The 18,436-nt window shown below is 43.4% G+C and overlaps 1 protein-coding gene across 4 annotated transcripts in view; it reads left to right on the top strand.

Annotated features, from left to right (window-relative positions):
• Nucleotides 1-18,436, top strand: part of CALCR (calcitonin receptor) — a 261,199-nt gene that overhangs the window by 206,477 nt on the left and 36,286 nt on the right. For all 4 annotated transcript variants that reach the window (XM_074945913.1, XM_074945912.1, XM_074945915.1 and 1 more), the window contains exons 8-11: nt 1,328-1,481; nt 10,370-10,430; nt 10,527-10,593; nt 15,631-15,849. In XM_074945913.1, coding sequence (XP_074802014.1) covers nt 1,328-1,481; nt 10,370-10,430; nt 10,527-10,593; nt 15,631-15,849 — 501 coding nt within the window. The remainder of the gene's footprint in view (nt 1-1,327; nt 1,482-10,369; nt 10,431-10,526; nt 10,594-15,630; nt 15,850-18,436) is intronic.

Consider the following 18,436-nt stretch of genomic DNA (forward strand, 5'->3'; position numbering starts at 1 on the left):
CATACCCTGTGGCAATAAGGTTTGGTTTATAGAGAACTGGAAATCTTGAACTGTAAAGGCAACTGGCCTTGTCCTGCTCAATCCTCTCAGCTTGACTGTGCTTCACTGACACTAACCCATTTAGGGGGAGATACAGAGTTGCTCCGCACCATTGGAGCTTTGGCAGGTAGGCAGAAAATGGTAGACAACTGGACTTCCCTTCACAACCTTTGAGCCAATGGCCATGGCCCCATTTCAGGTTTCTAGTAGCAATGGCTTCATGCAGGGCTTGTGCTCAAGCGAGTGCAAGGATTGCAGTTACTAGAGGTCACCAAGGTGAGAGAATCCTCACACCTTCTTCCTTTTTGGAAAAATGTCACAGGAGCTGGGCACAGTCTGGCCCTTTGTAACACCTCTCCTCCTTTTTTCCCCTTGTTTTTTGCTTCCGTAAGAGCAGTGGAAAGTACTGTAACACTGTATATACCTTTAGAGGCCCTCATCAACATTCATGGCTTCAACATTAACCAGGAGAAACTCCCACTGAGTCCAATAGCAGTTCGTCCTCAGTAGGCAGTGAATAAGAGCTCTAGGTGTGGTCTACACTAGAAAATTAGGTCAGTTTAACTACATCAGCAAGGGGTGTGAAAAATCCACACCTCTCAATGGCATTGTTAAGCCAACCTACGTCCCCATTTAGATCGCACTAGGTTGATGGAAGAATTATTCTGTCAACCTAGCTACTGCCTCTCGGGCAGGTGGAAGATCTCTGCTGACAGGAAAACCCTTCCTCTCGGAGTAGGTAGTGTCTACACTGAAGCACTACAGCTGTGTTGCTCTAGCATTCTAAGTGTAGACACACCTGTAAATATGGTGCATCCCTTGTATACAACTTTGTGGATCATTAGTATAAAATCAAACAGGAGAGCTGTTTATAGCTAGTAATTATTTGAATAAATGTAAAATAGGTGAATTAGACATTTGGGCAGACTCAGTTGTTTAACTCTTCTGCACAGAACTTGTCTGGGCTTTTTAGAAAAAGTTGTTTACTTCAGTTCTAAAACTTATCAGACTGAAAATGTTTTGAAGTGTGGTTTTACCAGATCATGCTTGTTTTAGTTTTGCTGTTGGCACCTGATTTTTATCAATTATGAGATACATTGACTCCATTTTTCTGATGTATGAATATGTTATAGCTCTGTCAATGACATTTGCTGAAGAAATCTAGCAAATGCTAGGAAATGTTGTCTTTGAAGCTTGGCACTGATATTTTGTTTGTCTGCTTGGATACAGTTTGTAAACCATTGTCTGTCCAGATCTACAGTTTACTACTCTCCAATTTGTCTGACAGGTAAGCTGCAAGGTGCTGCAGTTTTTTCACCAGTACATGCTGGGTTGTAACTACTTCTGGATGCTCTGCGAGGGCATATATCTTCACACTCTAATTGTGGTGGCAGTATTTGCTGAAGAGCAGCGTTTGCACTGGTATTACCTCTTGGGCTGGGGTATGTATTTTATAATTCATATCTTCTCGGTCGCTTCTTTCCAATGTTTATGGCACTTTTATACACTAGGGACCCGATCCTGCCACCACTTGCACACATGACTAGCTTTATTCATGGGTGTGTATTAGAACCTAAGTTTGATCTCTTGGGATCCTAAATTTGAACTGGATTTCATTTGTTTGCACAGGACAGTGTGTGCACTCGTTGTAATTAATACACACATGTCTGTGATAGTAGCAGTCGGTATCCTTGATGATGGTAGTCTTGGAAGAAATGGCTAAGTGTTGAACGTGTAAATTTCTAACCCCCAAAATGTAGGGTAATATGTTTAAGTATCTCAGAGTGATATACAGATAAGTAAGTAAACATCCTCAATGCCCTGTAACTGATGTTACAAATCCATGTGCTGCAGAGAACAGATGCAATGACAATGTAAATCACATGCACACAACCTGGGGAGCTGTGTCTAGAATTATGCTCCTTCAGCTCCAAATATGCAGGCCTCTACTGAGTCTGTAAAACATGTCTCTTGCCTAGGAGTAATAATAGTGGTAGCCCTCATCCTCCTCAGTTGTTTGGCCACTAACAGGCAACACATGCACATAAACACAGCCAGTCCGTTACAGTGGGATGCAGACTCTTTCATTTTAAAAGTATTTGCTGTAAATTCAGCCGAGGGTAAGTGGTGACAGAAAGCCCTTACCATCAATACTTTCTTTAGCTGGCTACAGATAATGAATTTCTGGTCTCATTCCAATTCCCGGTGAACGAGTGCCCAGCCCATATCACAAAACTCACTAACACATCTGGGAAGCAGCTCAGAGGTCTTTGTCCTGCTTCTCATTTCAGGATTCTTTGCCCATGTCTATCTATTTCAAACCCAAGAGGCAGCCAACAGAATTTACCCTGTGCTGTCCAGCACCCCCTCTGCAAGATTCATGTCTGCTGAGCTTCTTTTCTTTTATGGTAGGAAGAAATCAAACCTCACCAGGAAAAAAATTGTGGGCTTAGGTATAAACTAGATGGGACAAAAATGAGAACTGACTTGAACCTGCATCTGTTGCTCAATTCCTCCCCGACCACTTCTCAGGCCTCCCATGACAGGTTAATTTAGTTGGGGTTGGTCCTGCTTTGAGCAGGGGGTTGGACTAGATGACCTCCTGAGGTCTCTTCCAACCCTAATCTTCTATGATTCCTTTATAGACAGAGACAGCAAAATGCAATGCTTCTCTCCTTTCCCTGGGAGGGATCACTTAAGAGTGTGGCAGTCTCCTCAGTTCCTGAGCTATATGGGACTCAGTACTCCATGGCCACCACCACTGATCAGAAACCTTAAGAATTAAACAGAACTTAAAAGCTTCTCCCAGTTTAAGCCCCAGAGAACATCTCCATCCTGTAAATTCCAGAGTAGATAGAAATTGTCTCTCCCTTTGTTGTGAGATTAGCAACGTTCATGGGAAGGGAGGGATTTTGCATACTCTAAGATTTAAAAATGCATGGAACATTATGAGCCCTAAACAGGGGGAAGTCTTTTTATCCTTGGACAACTTCATAACTGGGGAAAGGTATGTGCAGCGTGTCTGTCAGTTGAATAGCTCAACCTGTGCCAGAGCAAGCACATCGGCCTTATGAAGGCTCCACAGTTCAGAAGGTTCAGATTTATTGTGGTGGATCAGGCCCAAATAGGAGAACAGTGAAACAAACACCTTTCTTTTTGTGTCACGTTTAAATGTTTCCTTTCTACGCATTAAAACGGAGTAGCCACTTAGAAAGTTCAAAAGTTGGCTGGAAGTTCTAAGGCATGGCTGCCACTATAAGACATGCCATCGTGGCATTGGCCCTTAGTTTACACAGTAAATTGTTGTGTAAATTCTCATTTCATGGCTAGTGAATGTGACTCAACTGTGTTTGAAAACACTGTATATGTATACTATATAACTATAACAATAATCTGATTTCAGCCCTGTCAATTTCAGCACTAGGCGAGCTCGCTTTATTTACCAGACCCACTAAAGCAATAGTAAAACATAGCTTTTAAAGAAAAGAAAATATCTGAGAAAGTTCCCCAGGCTTCCCTGTGCTGAGGTAATTAAAATCATTGAATAGGTTCTGTAATATGTTGACCCTTGAGGCAACTGTGTATTTCTAGCATGAATTGTTCGAGCAACATTCCCTTCTGAGATCCCTTTCTTTACCTGATATTATTTCAGTGTTTTAGTAAATTACCCCTAAATCACTGGTCAGGAGAAATAGTTTCAAATGCACTCAGTTACACTCTGTTTTGCTGTTTCAAACAGCCCGAACTGCATTTAATTCAACGGGGGATCATTGGTTAGGGCCATGCTGAAACAGATTCTTTCACAATGTAACTGGAAGTGCACTCAAGCCTAACTCCATTTTGTGCCATAGCAGGAACAGGGCTCGCTTGTAGGGATTTGTCATATTTATCACTGGCTGGCTACTTTCAGATGCTTCCTAGAGGCTACAATTTATGATTTTTCACATATCCCTATATAGGGGACAGCACATAGCTGCACCACTCTGAGGAATGACCAAGAGAGGTTTTCTGGTGAACCAGCCCAGCTCCAAGCCCAGGTCTGGGGAAAGAGAGAGTTGAATCATGGTCTCATCTTCTTCCGTCCCTCTCTGTGTGTTTTGCTTCCTGGAAGAAGTAAAGACCAAGCAGTCTTTATTCACTGTTTCTGTTTCTGGTTCACCCCTCCAAACTTTGTGGAACTGCACAAGGGCAGATTACAATTTGGCCTAAATTTGGAGAGTAACATTGGAAATTAAAACTAGATAAATATGAGCTTGCTGAACTATAATATACTAATGAAAACTTTCAATTGTGACCTAAAGATGTACATTTGAAAGTGTAGAGCCAAATTCTCTGTGCATATGCACCTAACAGAATAATAAAACACCACTCTCACCATGTGTAGCACTGCACCTATACATTTTTCACATAAACCCCTGGTTTTAAATTTTGGTATTACTAAGTGGCTCCATAAAAATGGGATCTAGAGCTACATTCTTCCTGTTTCTTCTTCTGCATTATTGTCATTCAAAAGATTCTGCAACTGGAACATCACTAATATTGTGGTTAGTGATGCATGAAACGGAAAAAGATCCAGTTTGATCTTCATTGACTCTGCAGTCCTAACTGTAGTGAAAAATTATTTTGGCAGCTGAGTAAGTGGATATCTCTTGAAGACCCCCAGAGAGCTGATACAGTGACCAAAATGACATCATATTGACATGGTCACTTTTCTGGCCATGAGCATTCTTTGAAGGTGAACTAAACTCGTGGCGAACGGGGGAAGTCCCAGATGACTGGAAAAAGGCTAATGTAGTGCCAATCTTTAAAAAAGGGAAGAAGGAGGATCCTGGGAACTACAGGCCAGTCAGCCTCACCTCAGTCCCCGGAAAAATCATGGAGCAGGTCCTCAACGAATCAATCCTGAAGCACTTACACGAGAGGAAAGTGATCAGGAACAGTCAGCATGGATTCACCAAGGGAAGGTCATGCCTGAATAATCTAATCGCCTTCTATGATGAGATTACTGATTCTGTGGATGAAGGGAAAGCAGTGGATGTGTTGTTTCTTGACTTTAGCAAAGCTTTTGACACGGTCTCCCACAGTATTCTTGTCAGCAAGTTAAAGAAGTATGGGCTGGATGAATGTACTATAAGGTGGGTAGAAAGTTGGCTAGATTGTCGGGCTCAACAGGTAGTGATCAATGGCTCCATGTCTAGCTGGCAGCCGGTGTCAAGTGGAGTGCCCCAGGGGTCGGTCCTGGGGCCGGTTTTGTTCAGTATCTTCATAAATGATCTGGAGGATGGTGTGGATTGCACTCTCAGCAAATTTGCGGATGATACTAAACTGGGAGAAGTGGTAGATACGTTGGAGGGCAGAGATAGGATACAGAGGGACCTGGACAAATTGGAGGATTGGGCCAAAAGAAACCTGATGAGGTTCAATAAGGATAAGTGCAGGGTCCTGCACTTAGGACGGAAGAACCCAATGCACAGCTACAGACTAGGGACCGAATGGCTAGGCAGCAGTTCTGCGGAAAAGGACCTAGGGGTGACAGTGGACGAGAAGCTGGATATGAGTCAGCAGTGTGCCCTTGTTGCCAAGAAGGCCAATGGCATTTTGGGATGTATAAGTAGGGGCATAGCGAGCAGATCGAGGGACGTGATCGTTCCCCTCTATTCGACATTGGTGAGGCCTCATCTGGAGTACTGTGTCCAGTTTTGGGCCCCACACTACAAGAAGGATGTGGATAAATTGGAGAGAGTCCAGCGAAGGGCAACAAAAATGATTAGGGGTCTGGAACACATGACTTATGAGGAGAGGCTGAGGGAACTGGGATTGTTTAGTCTGCGGAAGAGAAGAATGAGGGGGGATTTGATAGCTGCTTTCAACTACCTGAGAGGTGGTTCCAAAGAGGATGGTTCTAGACTATTCTCAGTGGTAGAAGATGACAGGACAAGGAGTAATGGTCTCAAGTTGCAGTGGGGGAGGTTTAGGTTGGATATTAGGAAAAACTTTTTCACTAGGAGGGTGGTGAAACACTGGAATGCGTTACCTAGGGAGGTGGTAGAATCTCCTTCCTTGGAAGTTTTTAAGGTCAGGCTTGACAAAGCCCTGGCTGGGATGATTTAATTGGGGATTGGTCCTGCTTTGAGCAGGGGGTTGGACTAGATGACCTCCTGAGGTCCCTTCCAACCCTGATATTCTATGATTCTATGAACAAAGCTTTGCTTGCCAAGGCCTGAGTTCAGGTCTCTGTGTTTCTCCTAAAAGCACTGATGAGGTCACTGACACTTAAAGCAAGCAATCCAAAGAGCTACATTCCTCCTGACTATAGAAAGGAATAAAACTGTTTTTCAACTAGTTCACTTTGAAATGTATTAATTTTAGGGCTTTCAATTAATTGCAGTTAACTCATGCGATTAACTAAAAAAAATTAATCGCAATTAAAAAAATTAATCCTGATTAATTGCAGTTTTAATTGCACTGTTAAACAATAGAATGCCAATTGACATTTATTAACTATTTTTGGATGTTTTTCCACAGTTTCAAATATATTGATTTCAATTACAACACAGAATACAAAGTGTACGGTGCCCACTTTATATTACTTTTGATTACAAATATTTGCACTGTAAAACTGACAAACAAAAGAAATATTGTTTTTCAATTCATCTCATACGAGTACTGTAGTGCAATCTCTTTATCGTGAAAGTGCAATTTACAAATGTAGATTTTTTTTAGTTGCATAACTGCACTAATTAACCAAACGATGTAAAACTTTAGAACCTACAAGTCCACTCAGTCCTACTTCTTGTTCAGCCAATCACAAAGAGAAAAAAGTTTGTTTACGTTTATGGGAGATAATGCTGCCCACTTCTTATTTACAATGTCACCTGAAAGTGAGAAAAGGCATTCACATTGCACTTTTGTAGCCAGCATTGCAAGGTATTCATGTGCCAGATATGCTAAACATTTATATGTCTGTTCATGCTTCAGCCTCCATTCCAGAGGACATGTGTCCATGCTGATGATGCCTGTTTAAAAAACTGCATTAATTACATTTGTGACTGGACTCCTTGGAGGAGAATTGTATGTCTCCTGCTCCATGGTTTTACCCCCATTCTGCCATAAATTCCATGTTATAGCATTCTCGGATGATGACCCAGCACATGTTGGTCATTTTAAGAACACTTTTACTGCAAATTTGACAAAACGCAAAGAAGGTATCAATGTGAGATTTCTAAAGATAGCTACAGCACTCAACCCAAGGTTTAAGAATCTGAAGTGCCTTCCAAAATCTGAGAGGGACAAAGTGTGGAGCATGCTTTCAGAAGTCTTAAAAGAGCAACACTCCAATGGGGAAACTACAGAACCGAAACCACCAAAAAAGAAAATCAACCTTCTTCTGGTGGCATCTGACTCAGATGATGAAAATGAACATGCATCATCAGCATGGACACATGTCCCTTGGAATGGTGGGTGAAGCATGAAGGGACATATGAATCTTTAATGCATCTGGCAAGTAAATATCTTGCGATGCTGGCTACAACAGTGCAATCAGAACATCTGTTCTCACTTTCAGGTGGCATTGTAAGCAAGAAGTGGGCAGCATTATCTCCTGAAAATGTAAACAATGTTTGTCTGAGCGATTGGCTAAACAAGAAGTAGGACTGAGTGGACTTGCAGGCTATAAAATTTTACATGTTTTATTTTTTAATGCATTTTTTGTACGTAATTCTACATTTGTAAGGTCAACTTTCATGATAAAGAGATTGCACTACAGTACTTGCATTAGGTGAATTGAAAAATGCTATTTCTTTTGGTTTTTTTACAGTGCAAATACTTGTAATCAAAAACAATTATAAAGTGAGCACTGTACACTTTGTATTCTGTATTGTAATTGAAATCAATATATTTGAAAATGTAGAAAACAACCAAAAATATATAAATAAATGGTATTCTATTATTGTTTAACAGTGCGATTAATCGCAATTAATTTTTTTAATCACGTGATTAATCTCGATTAATTTTTTTAATTGCTTGACAGCCCTAATTAATTTATAAATATAAAGTCTACAAACTTAGGACCCTCCACAGTGTGGTAACCTCCACTGTGTGGTGGGCGGCAAACAAATAAATTCACATGAAAATATGGCTTTTGGGTGTGCAGAAAAAGGAATGGTGACTAGAAGGTACGCTAGCTTATCACTACAGAGCTGCTGGCGGCCCCACAGCAGCAATTGGTTACGTATCAAAAGGGAGCGGCCAGCTAGAAAGTCAGAGATTTGGCTGGCAGTGCTAGAGCGAGGCGTCACTAAGACATGACAGCGTAGCAGTGGCCTTTAGTTTGGTAATTAGCACAGCTGTTGGACTGTGGTGCACCAAAGTTGTTGTAAAGAGACCGCTTCATGCAACAAAAATAAGTCTACTCACAGGACTACGGGTTGCGAAGTTGCTGCTTTATTTAAATACATTGCAACAGAGTGTGTGGAGCAGTGAGGGGAACTCCCACTCAGTAAACAAGAAGTAAGGGAGCGTGGCCCCAACCCATAATACTCTGACTGACCTAGTTAAACCCTTGATGACTGGTTCACTACTTCTAAGGTGCTAGTGGTGGGCCAGTGTAACTCAGAGGCAAGCACTGATGGTGATTCAGTCTCTAGGCCCCCTAAGAACTAGCACAGATGGGTTCCAATCACCACTCAGACACTTAGCTAAAGAGAGAGAGTATTTTCCCAGGGATGGCAAGAAAAGCAAAGGTTGCAAATACCCTCGCTATGGAGGCTTAAACACTTACAACTCAAAGTAAACAATAGCAGATCTTATTTGGGCCCCTGGGTCAGTCCAGCAGAGAGTTCGGACTCTTCAGGCTTAGTGCCTGGGGTGCCCTCTTCAGCCCAGTCTTCTATTCAAAGCAAATAGGAACTTGCAGGTTTCCAAGCCAGGATCACTTAATGGTATCTCTTTTATTGGGTCCCCTCTGTACTGGCTTCCTTCCCAGTCTCTGCTGCTTCCTCACAAGTCCCTCACAGACCTGCACCAGCTGTCACACCTTGAGCTACACAGTTGCTGGTGGTTTCTCCATGCATCCTGCTTCCTTGCTGCTCCTGGCTTGACATGCCATTGCTGTTTTTCCAAGAACCAGGACACATCCTAGGTCAGGGTCTTTCCATGTTTCTGGGCCCCTTCCACACACATGGTCAAGGGAAGGGGTTGTGCGGAGTTGTTGGATAAGGTCGTTTCCTGCTTACCAGGTCCATCACAGTTTGCAAAGTAAAATGTTGTATAAATTAATGTTATCTTTTTAGCAAACCTCCCCTTTTCATGGTTCTTAGCCTGTTGGAATGGGAAGTAACATGCAAGCAGAGGGAAAGGCTTGATTACTGAATCACCACGCTGTTAATGGTGGGGGTGGGAAACTAGTGTGGCATGGATTTCCCAAGATTCAAGGGTTTGGAGGCAGGATTCTCAAAAAAAATACCCGGATGACTGGAAAACATCAAGCCTGCTCCTTCGGTCTAGGAAGAGAATACAGCATGGCAGGTTTCCACGCCTTCAGCCTCGTACAAGTGGTTCCCTCTGCAGGATTGGCATAAAAAGAAAAATGGGCCCCCTACAGCAGTCTGTAAGTGCAGTATCCTCCCCTTTCACATCAAAAGAGAACTTACGTGAGCTGATATGGGGATAGGAAGAGTCAGGTTTTCTACCATATCCTCCTTACTAATGATAGACATGTGGAGTAGGGCCATCTGAATGTACAGTGTCTGGGAATCTGCAGGATTAGCAGAGTAAACACTCCAAGATTTCACCCGCTTGTAAGACTCTTGGCTCCACTCTATACATTTTCTAGGGCCTGGGCCTCAGCCTCAGTAAAAGCAGCCTGGTTGCTGTATTGTCATTTATTGCTCCATCACCTGGCATGCAGAATAAGTTACTGCTGCCCTATTCAGTGAGGATTTACATATCAAGGAACCCTGCTTTCCAAAGGGAATACTTCACCTAGAATATCATGCTCCCTCTCTCTCCTCCCCAGTGTGGCTGGCCATTCCTCCTTTCCCTGCATATATTTCAACATGCCTGGAGTGACTGACAGCAGCTTTGAGCTGAGATGGTAGCATGACACTTCTCCATGGCTGCTTTTGACAGAAGTATCACAATTACTCTCTTCTACATCTCACAACTGAGAAAGCCATATGACTCAAAGTCAAATGGAATTATAATTCTTTTGTCAAAGCTTTGAATTCCCATTTATACGTGATTTTTAAAAAGAAGAAATGTTATTTTTAGTGTCATATGAACTGCATGCCAAAAAAATATGAAGGCTGATGTATACCGTTAATCATTGTAGGGTTTCCTTTAGTGCCAGCATCTATTCATGCTGTTGCAAGAGCCAAATACTTCAATGACAAGTGAGTATGAGTATTATATCTATTTTAAAGGTACTTAGCACATTTCATAGCTTTGTATAAAAATGTATTTGAATTAATGATATATTCTTCCTCCAGCTGCTGGATGAGCGTTGACACTCACTTGCTCTATATTGTTCATGGACCCGTAATGGCAGCTTTACTGGTAAGAATATTATTTGTTATCATGTTAATAGTTTAGTTGCTCTTCCCAGAAATGATGCAAAATTGCATTGAATAGAAGATTCTGTATCTTAAATAGGTTGGCCAAGGTTTTCTAAGGTAGCAAGTGATTTTGGATGCCCCACCTGAGACCCCCTTAAAGGGACTTGATTTTCAGAGGGTGGGTGCTCAGCACTTTCTGAAAATCAAGCCCCTTCAAGGTGTCTCAGGTTGGGGCAATCTAAAAACAGAAGCATCGAAAATCATTAATTCCTTTTGAAAAGCATGGCCAAGCTACTTAAACTACTGAATCTTCTATTGTACGCAGTTAACCTTACCTGTGCTAAATGTGCTGCATTATATGTGCTATACGTGAAATAACTATGTTTCAGACTAGCCTGAGACCAAGTCAATAATTCAGCATTGGTTTTCATAAATTCAGAGGCAGAAAGGAACATTGTGATCATCTCGTCTAACCTCCTGCGTAACACAGGCCACAGAACTTCCCCAAAATAATTCCTGTTTGAACTAGAGCATAGCTTTTAGAAAAATATCCTGTCTTGATTTTAAAATTACTTTTCCCTAGAGACATGATAGATCTTTACCAGATAGAAAAGTACCAGTAATGGAGAATCCACCACTACCCTTGGTAAATTGTTCCAGTGGTGAATTACCCTTTTTTGTTGGATGCTGTAGTAAAAGGGAACAGAGGTAGGGAGCTAAACTGGGAAGAGTCTGGGGGGATAAGAACCTGAATAGAATGCTTGAGTAGGAGCAGCACAGAGCACGAGACAGCAAATCAAGGAAGTTGCAGCTAGGATTCCCAAGGTTGGCTTTTTTGTTTTTTTCCCACTCACTCTGTCTTGCCACCCTAGGCACCTACAAGTTCTGCCTATATAGTAAAACCAACCTCGTAACTTTCATTAATATTCATACGACAGGAGTATATGCATCAGGGAATCCACTAGTTCCACTGTCCTATTAATATAAAATACACAAACTGGTAAACAGACCTGAACACCCTGAAATTTTGGGAAAGTTTTTATTCATACCAAACATTAGTCCTATCTCCATTTGTCACCCAGATGCACTGTGTCAGCATCCCAACAGATTCAACTTTCATTGGCTTGGGGTCTGACATCTACTTGCAAACATCCACATTATTTTTCTGAGAGATCAAATGCGATGGTGCTGAGCATTGTGGAAATGTCTATAAATGAACATGGATCTGTTTCAGAGTAGTTAAAAATCTTTAAAATCTTGTTCTAAACCTCCTTTAAGAACTATTATTGGATTTCAGCAATACCAAGCTGCAGAATGCTTCCTAAAAATTGTCTAGAAAATAACTTACTATCTCCGTTCTAAGTTTAATTGTTCTAATCACATATGGGAAATGGAAAACTACACAGGATAGTTTTGTAATATAGCATTTGTGAAAACAAGTCACACTGCTTGGTATGGTAACAAATTTTCCTGCCTGGAATGAGAGTACTCAGTGAGCTCCTCCTCTTTACAATCATTCACAGCCAATGTTCCCTCTAATTTTTTATATCCACCTGTGGAATGAATTTTGTTATGTGCACCAATATGGAGGTGACGTGTGGCAGGGGTGGGCCAAGGGGTTTGGAGTGGGGAGGCTCAGGGCTGGGGCAGAGGGTTGAGGTGCAGGGGGATGAGGGCTCTGGGGTGGGGCCAGGAATGAGGGGTTCAGGGTGTGGGAGGGGGCTCCGGGCTGGGGCAGGGGGCTGGGGTGCAGGGGATGAGGGCTCCAGCTGGGGGTGTGGGCTGTGGAGTGGGGCAGGGGATGAGGAGTTTGGGGTACAGGCTGACCCAGGGCTGGGGCCAGGGGACAGCCCCCAGCCCTCTCCCCACTAGTAGCAGCTCCCAGGGAGAGGCGCTTCTCCCCACTGACAGCAGCTCCGGGGCCGGGGGAGAGGTGTCTCTCCCTGCGGCAGCTCTGCATGCCCCCAACTTGCTCCCCTCCCCACCTACCTCACTCCTTTCCCCAGAACCCTATGGCTGCACGCCTGCTTGGCCCTTTTATCACAGACTCTCTGGACTCGTGCTCTCTCCCAGCTCTGTACGGTCCCTGGGAGGAACCCCCTTCAGTGCGACAGCCCTTCTCTGGGGTCCACTCTCTCTCTCGAGGGTTAAGCCATAGGCCCCTCTGCCTCCTGGAACAGCACCTCTCTGAATGCCTGTCTCTCACTGTTGCCCCCCCTAAGGAGTTAATTCACTCTGTATCCCCTGGCTCCTCCACCCCCAGAGGGAATAATGCAACCCTAATCTCTAGACCGGAGTGACTCTCAGCCAGCATAAGACAGAAGAGTTTATTGAGCATCTGAACCCAGCACAGGAAACTCTCCGGGCCCTCAGGCCTAACATCCCTCAGCACAATATATCTAGGTCTCTACTGCATCCAGGTGGGCTCTGACTGCTCTCTCTCCCCAGTCCAGCAGTCCCCTCCTTCTAGCTGAGGCATCCTATATCACCAGCCCCAACAGCTCCTCCCCTGTCCTTTGTCTTCCATCCCAGGTAAACAGGTTGCTGGGGCCCTCTCTCCTCCATCCTATGTTCCCCCTGTGGCTGGAACTGGTTGTGTCAGGTAACTGGGGTCCTCTATCCTCAGCCCATTGTCCTTCCACTGCCCTGAACTGGCTGCCTTCCAAGCTGGGCTGAGCCTTTTGGTCACCAGGTCACCAGTCGCTAGGTTCCACAATATCCAGGCCATTGGCCGGGGTCCCAGGTTCTAGGTGAGGTCACACCTGGTCCTCTGCAACAACAAACCCTCTCCCACCACCTTGTTAAACATGCAGCACACAGGGAAACAGAGGTGCGCAGACACTATTCATGTAAGCCACTAGAAAATTCCCCAACTTCGTCACACCTTTATAGCCTGCTGTGCAGCCGTGCAGCTTAGAAGGAATTGAGCTCCCAGCACCGGATTTATTAAAGCATCCTAAAAAATTTCTGCTGTCATAATGCTGAGTCTGACTGAGGGCACGTAAGTCTTTTTGGATTTTTAATACTCTTCTCCAATGCTGTATCTTTCAGACACCCTAAGAAAAAGATCTATCATGTTTCTAGGGAAAAGTTAATCTTTCTTTAAAATAGAGCTAATCCAGGCATGAGAAGGTGCTTAACCTGGAGAGACAGGGCTTAAATCCCCTCTCTCAGATGTGCAGGGGGTCAGTGGTTTATGGGAGCCCCACCATCACAGGTAATTCCTCCCCATCACCACCCCAAACCACAAGAGAGGGTGATTTTTAAAGGAGCTACTACCTTTTATTCCCTCACCCATCCAGACAAAGCCCCCCTGCCTTTGAGGTTGCAGGGGCTCAGTTATAATACCTGGTTTGAAAATGTGCTATTCATAATGTGGCTATGTCATGGAAACACAATATCTGCTGTTTGCCCAGCAGAAACAGAGTGACAGGCAGGTTCAAAGGAGCCACATCTTTTTACCTTAACAGACATTTTTTTTTAAATCAGTTGCCTGAAGGAATTCTGAAAGTAAAGGTTAGGTGATCTGAGTCAGCGACGCCTGGGGGAAGCCTGGAGAATAAGTGGCGAGTGGGGACACAGAAATCATATATTATTCCTTGCTAAGCAGAGCACAAGTGTAAAACATTTGAGGTATTTCTCAGTAGTTACAATACTGAAGCTTTCCTGATCATGGCTTTTCACGCTGGAAGGCCCAGATATGCTCTCTCATCTATTTATGGAGTTACGACTATTTTAATATAGCTCTGAGTAATACAGCAAAATCATTTCAATGTTTTCAGAAATCTGACAAGTGGAGAAACTATGTCACTGCTATGTGCATGATATCGTGCCATTAGTGTGAAAGTACATGAGCTAGCTGAACTAGAAAGATGGAAAGTCCATATTCTGCTTATACTCAGGCTGTACCGTTTCCTTAGGGACCAAATGGCCTGATTTCCAGAGGTGATAAGCATGCACAGCTCCCATTGGCTTTAGCGGGAGTTCATGTGAATATCTGACCACAAATGTGAGTGCTGAGCCCTTCTGAAAATTCTGTCCTGAATGCCCCAAACCAGCAAAGTACTTAAGCACATGCTTAACTTTAAGCACATGAGTAGTACCATTGAGTTCAGTAAAGAACTCGATGGTACTCAGTGGGCATAATTTTAGTGCTTTGCCAAATTGGAGCCAGAGAGCTCAGCACCTTGCAGGATTGAGCCCTTACAGCCCAAAAAGGGATTTAGGGGGCATATCCTCCACTGATGTAAATCTGGCAGTAGGTGTGTTAAGGCACCCAAGGTTACATACTTTGGTCTCAAGTATCAGGGGGTAGCCGTGTTAGTCTGTATCCACAAAAACAATCCATACTCCATGCATCTGAAGAAGTGGTGTTTTACCCACAAAAGCTTATGCCCAAATAAATCTGTTAGTCTTTAAGGTACCACCAGACTCCTTGTTATACTTTGGTCTGTATATCTGAAGGGGCAAGGTTGCGGAAGATTGGCGAGGAGCTAAGTGGTGGACTGAGCATGTGACTGGATGTAAGCGGAGGATGCAGGCAGTTTCAATGAACTTTGTCTGACAGACCCTGCCAAAAGATATCTTAGCATAGCTCAGCATATTTTTTGCCTGTAAACAAGTCAGTTTATATAACAAGCATAAATTATACATGTAAGAATGTAACCAGCTGTTGACCCTATGAAACCCTGACATAAGCATGGAGAATATAACACCGCAGAGGACTCCTTCTGGGCGGAGTCCTGCCTGGTCAGCTGTCCCAAATGGCCAGAGTCCCCTGCAGTCCCTCCTCACGTCCTAGGGGCTCCCGTGCAGATTGGAGCATAAGTTCTTCCTTCAATAAAGCGTAACTTACTATTTTCAGGCCTGAGTGTCATCCATTCGCTGGTATTTCCCCCCGCCCTTGCGGGCACAATGTCAATCCCAATGAGCTGTTGTTTTGAGCTCTAACAGGGCCATGAAGCTGTGTTTTGTTGTCATTGCTGGGTTTTGTATTTTAATTTGAGTGTTTTACCAATAAAGACTCTCTCTTTTTCAGGTCAATTTTTTCTTTTTGCTTAACATCGTCCGAGTTCTGGTGACAAAGCTAAGAGATACTCATCGGGCTGAGTCCAACATGTACATGAAAGCTGTCAGAGCCACACTAATCCTGGTGCCCTTACTAGGAATTCAGTTTGTCATTATTCCCTGGAGACCAGAAAACAGACTTGCTGGAGAAATATATGATTACATCATGCATATATTAATGCATTACCAGGTATGGAATATCATAGCAAGTTAGGTTTACATGTATTTGCCAGTAGGGTTAATTTTAGCAGAGGATTCTTTTGCCAAATGCTTTGTCTCTGAAAGTAATCATGACTGCTTGTTTTTTTTCCTTTTTCTCCAACATTTTCACATCATATATTCCCTTCTTCTGTGGCTCTATTATTAGTGTGCAAACAGTCACCAGTAGCTTGGGGAAATGCTTCAAGAATTACAGAATAGTGATGTTTCTGCACTGAGTAGAGAAAATTGAGATCACATAAGGCTTTAAATGTTGTTCAAAGCCCTGCTAATGCAAATGTGCTCAGACAGCCTTTCCAAAAACACTGCAGAGGGGATGATATTAAAATTAACTGTATGTGGAAATCGCTGTGTCAAGGAAGAGATGTTTGTACGCAGTGAAAGAAAGGATCAAGATAATTAAGGCTCAGTTAATTGTTAACTCGCAATTTTAAGCTGTTTAAATTAAAATACAACTCTTTCAAAACGCTTATAAAATCAAAATGTTAGAACAGTATCAATATTTCAAAAGGGCTGTCTTCTATTTTCTTTCTTTTGTACAGTAATACATCATTTTCAATTGCTTGGCTCTCTACCCTGGCTTCAATGCATGCTGTCCATCATTCACCAAGGGTGGCAGACTTCAACAAATTGCACTTGTGATATTAATATTAGACACGTGTAAAGTGAACAAACATCCCATTGGCCTCTACTTATTTTTTTTTTGTGCAGAGGCTCATGATGGAGAATTATTTGAAAGTTACAGATCAGTGAGTCAGTGTGCAAAACAATTTCCCCCCTCCCAAGGGGAAAGTAATAACATAATAATTCCACTGATATCTATGTATCAATTACCTTGACATATTAGGCCATATTTTCAGCTGCATGTACAATGATTGTCTACTTCTCAAAATGCCTGAAAACCAATGTACCTGGGAAACCACAAATTTGCCTGCATACATAGCAATTGCAGAAGCAAAAGCTGTCCCTAACAGGTGTACGTGTATTTTAGTAGGTGTTGTACTTACAGCACTGTTCTATGCCTTGCTTATCAATTATAGTTGTAACCCTTCTGCCCGTCAGAGTTGGCAGCAACAAGGGCCGGGTTCAATATCTAGGGGATCCATTCCAATAACACAATGCAAACCGGCTCGAGCCCCCACCCAGTGACCTGGGACAAATATATACCACCCCCGCTGGGCGCCTCCAAGAGGCAAACTTCCCCTCTCGCAAGCACCTAGTCTGAGTGTAGCAAAAAGCCTTTTAATAACAGAGAGAAACAATGTGGTATTATGTTGGGGAAACACCACCAACAGGATTCATAACACAACCCATGAGCAAAAAACCCACCCCAAGCAAATTGGGCCTTTCCCTTTTGGTTCTTGAGTCCAGCAACCCCGAATCACCCAAAGTCCCAAAAGTCCAATGACCCAAAAGTCTCTGTCCCTGGTCAGGGCAGCCCCAGAGTTCAAAAGTTTATCTGCAGAGCTTTACCTCCCAACCTGGGTGGAGATGGGGGCGGGGGTAAAAGACACCTTACATGATCTGAAGCTGACCGCCCCACAGCTCCATAGGCCTTCGCTCTGCTCCGCTCCACTCCACCAGCCGTCCCACGAACTGCTTCGCTCAGCTCCACTCCACTCCGCGTCCCACCAGCAGCTCCCGCCGTCCTATGAGCTGTTCCACCAGCCTGTCCACAAGGCACTCCAGCCATCCCGCAAACTTCTCCACAATATATCTTCAGGCTCCCCCACTACTTAACACAACTCTCAGTGATTTCAGCTCTTAGTCAGTTCAGCTCTTTGGTGAATTCAGCTTGTAGTAGGGGAGCCTCAGTGCTGGTGCACCATTAGCCCAAAGTGAGCTCAGCAGCCTGTAACTAGACTCCTAATGAAATCAAAATCAGCTCTGATATTCCACAGTGGAGAGAGGAGGAAGTGCAATTAGCATGTAAGGCCCTCACCAAGGGGCCCGTGCCACCAAGTATTAATATTTGTCCCCAACCTCTCTCAATTCACAGAGTTTTAGAACCCATGACCCTTGCCTAGCGAGTGCTACTTAGTTGATGGTGAGTCCCTCCATCATAACAAAAGGCCAAGTACAGTTCCACTGTCTTTGATTCCCATAATCAGGGTAATAACAATTTATTCTTCCTGCCCCAATAACAGAGACACTGGGGATCCCACAGCAGCCAAAGTGACCATTTGGGCAGCTATGGCCTCATTCTAGGCGGGGTGGGTGTGCCTATGCAAATGAGATCGGCCCCTGAAGTTCTTTTCCACAACTTGCCACACCTCACCACCAGATGTCAGGGTGGAGCTCATCCTGGCGCTGCTTACATAGTTGCCAGGAAAACTGCTTATTCACAACTTACGTGTATTTGGTGGAAAATTAAATTATTTTATGTAAAATAAGCTACAGTAATTGAAAAAAATTATGTTGGATTTTTGCTAACAATGACACTCAATTCTTTGTGCAAGTAAACCCCTGAATGGAAAACTAAAAATAAATTCAGGTGGCCTATAGGTAGAAAAGCTTACAGCAGAATCTGTTTCCACTCATTTCTTGTAAATAAATTT

Source organism: Natator depressus, chromosome 2, assembly GCF_965152275.1.
Source record: "Natator depressus isolate rNatDep1 chromosome 2, rNatDep2.hap1, whole genome shotgun sequence".
Taxonomy (NCBI): domain Eukaryota; kingdom Metazoa; phylum Chordata; order Testudines; family Cheloniidae; genus Natator; species Natator depressus.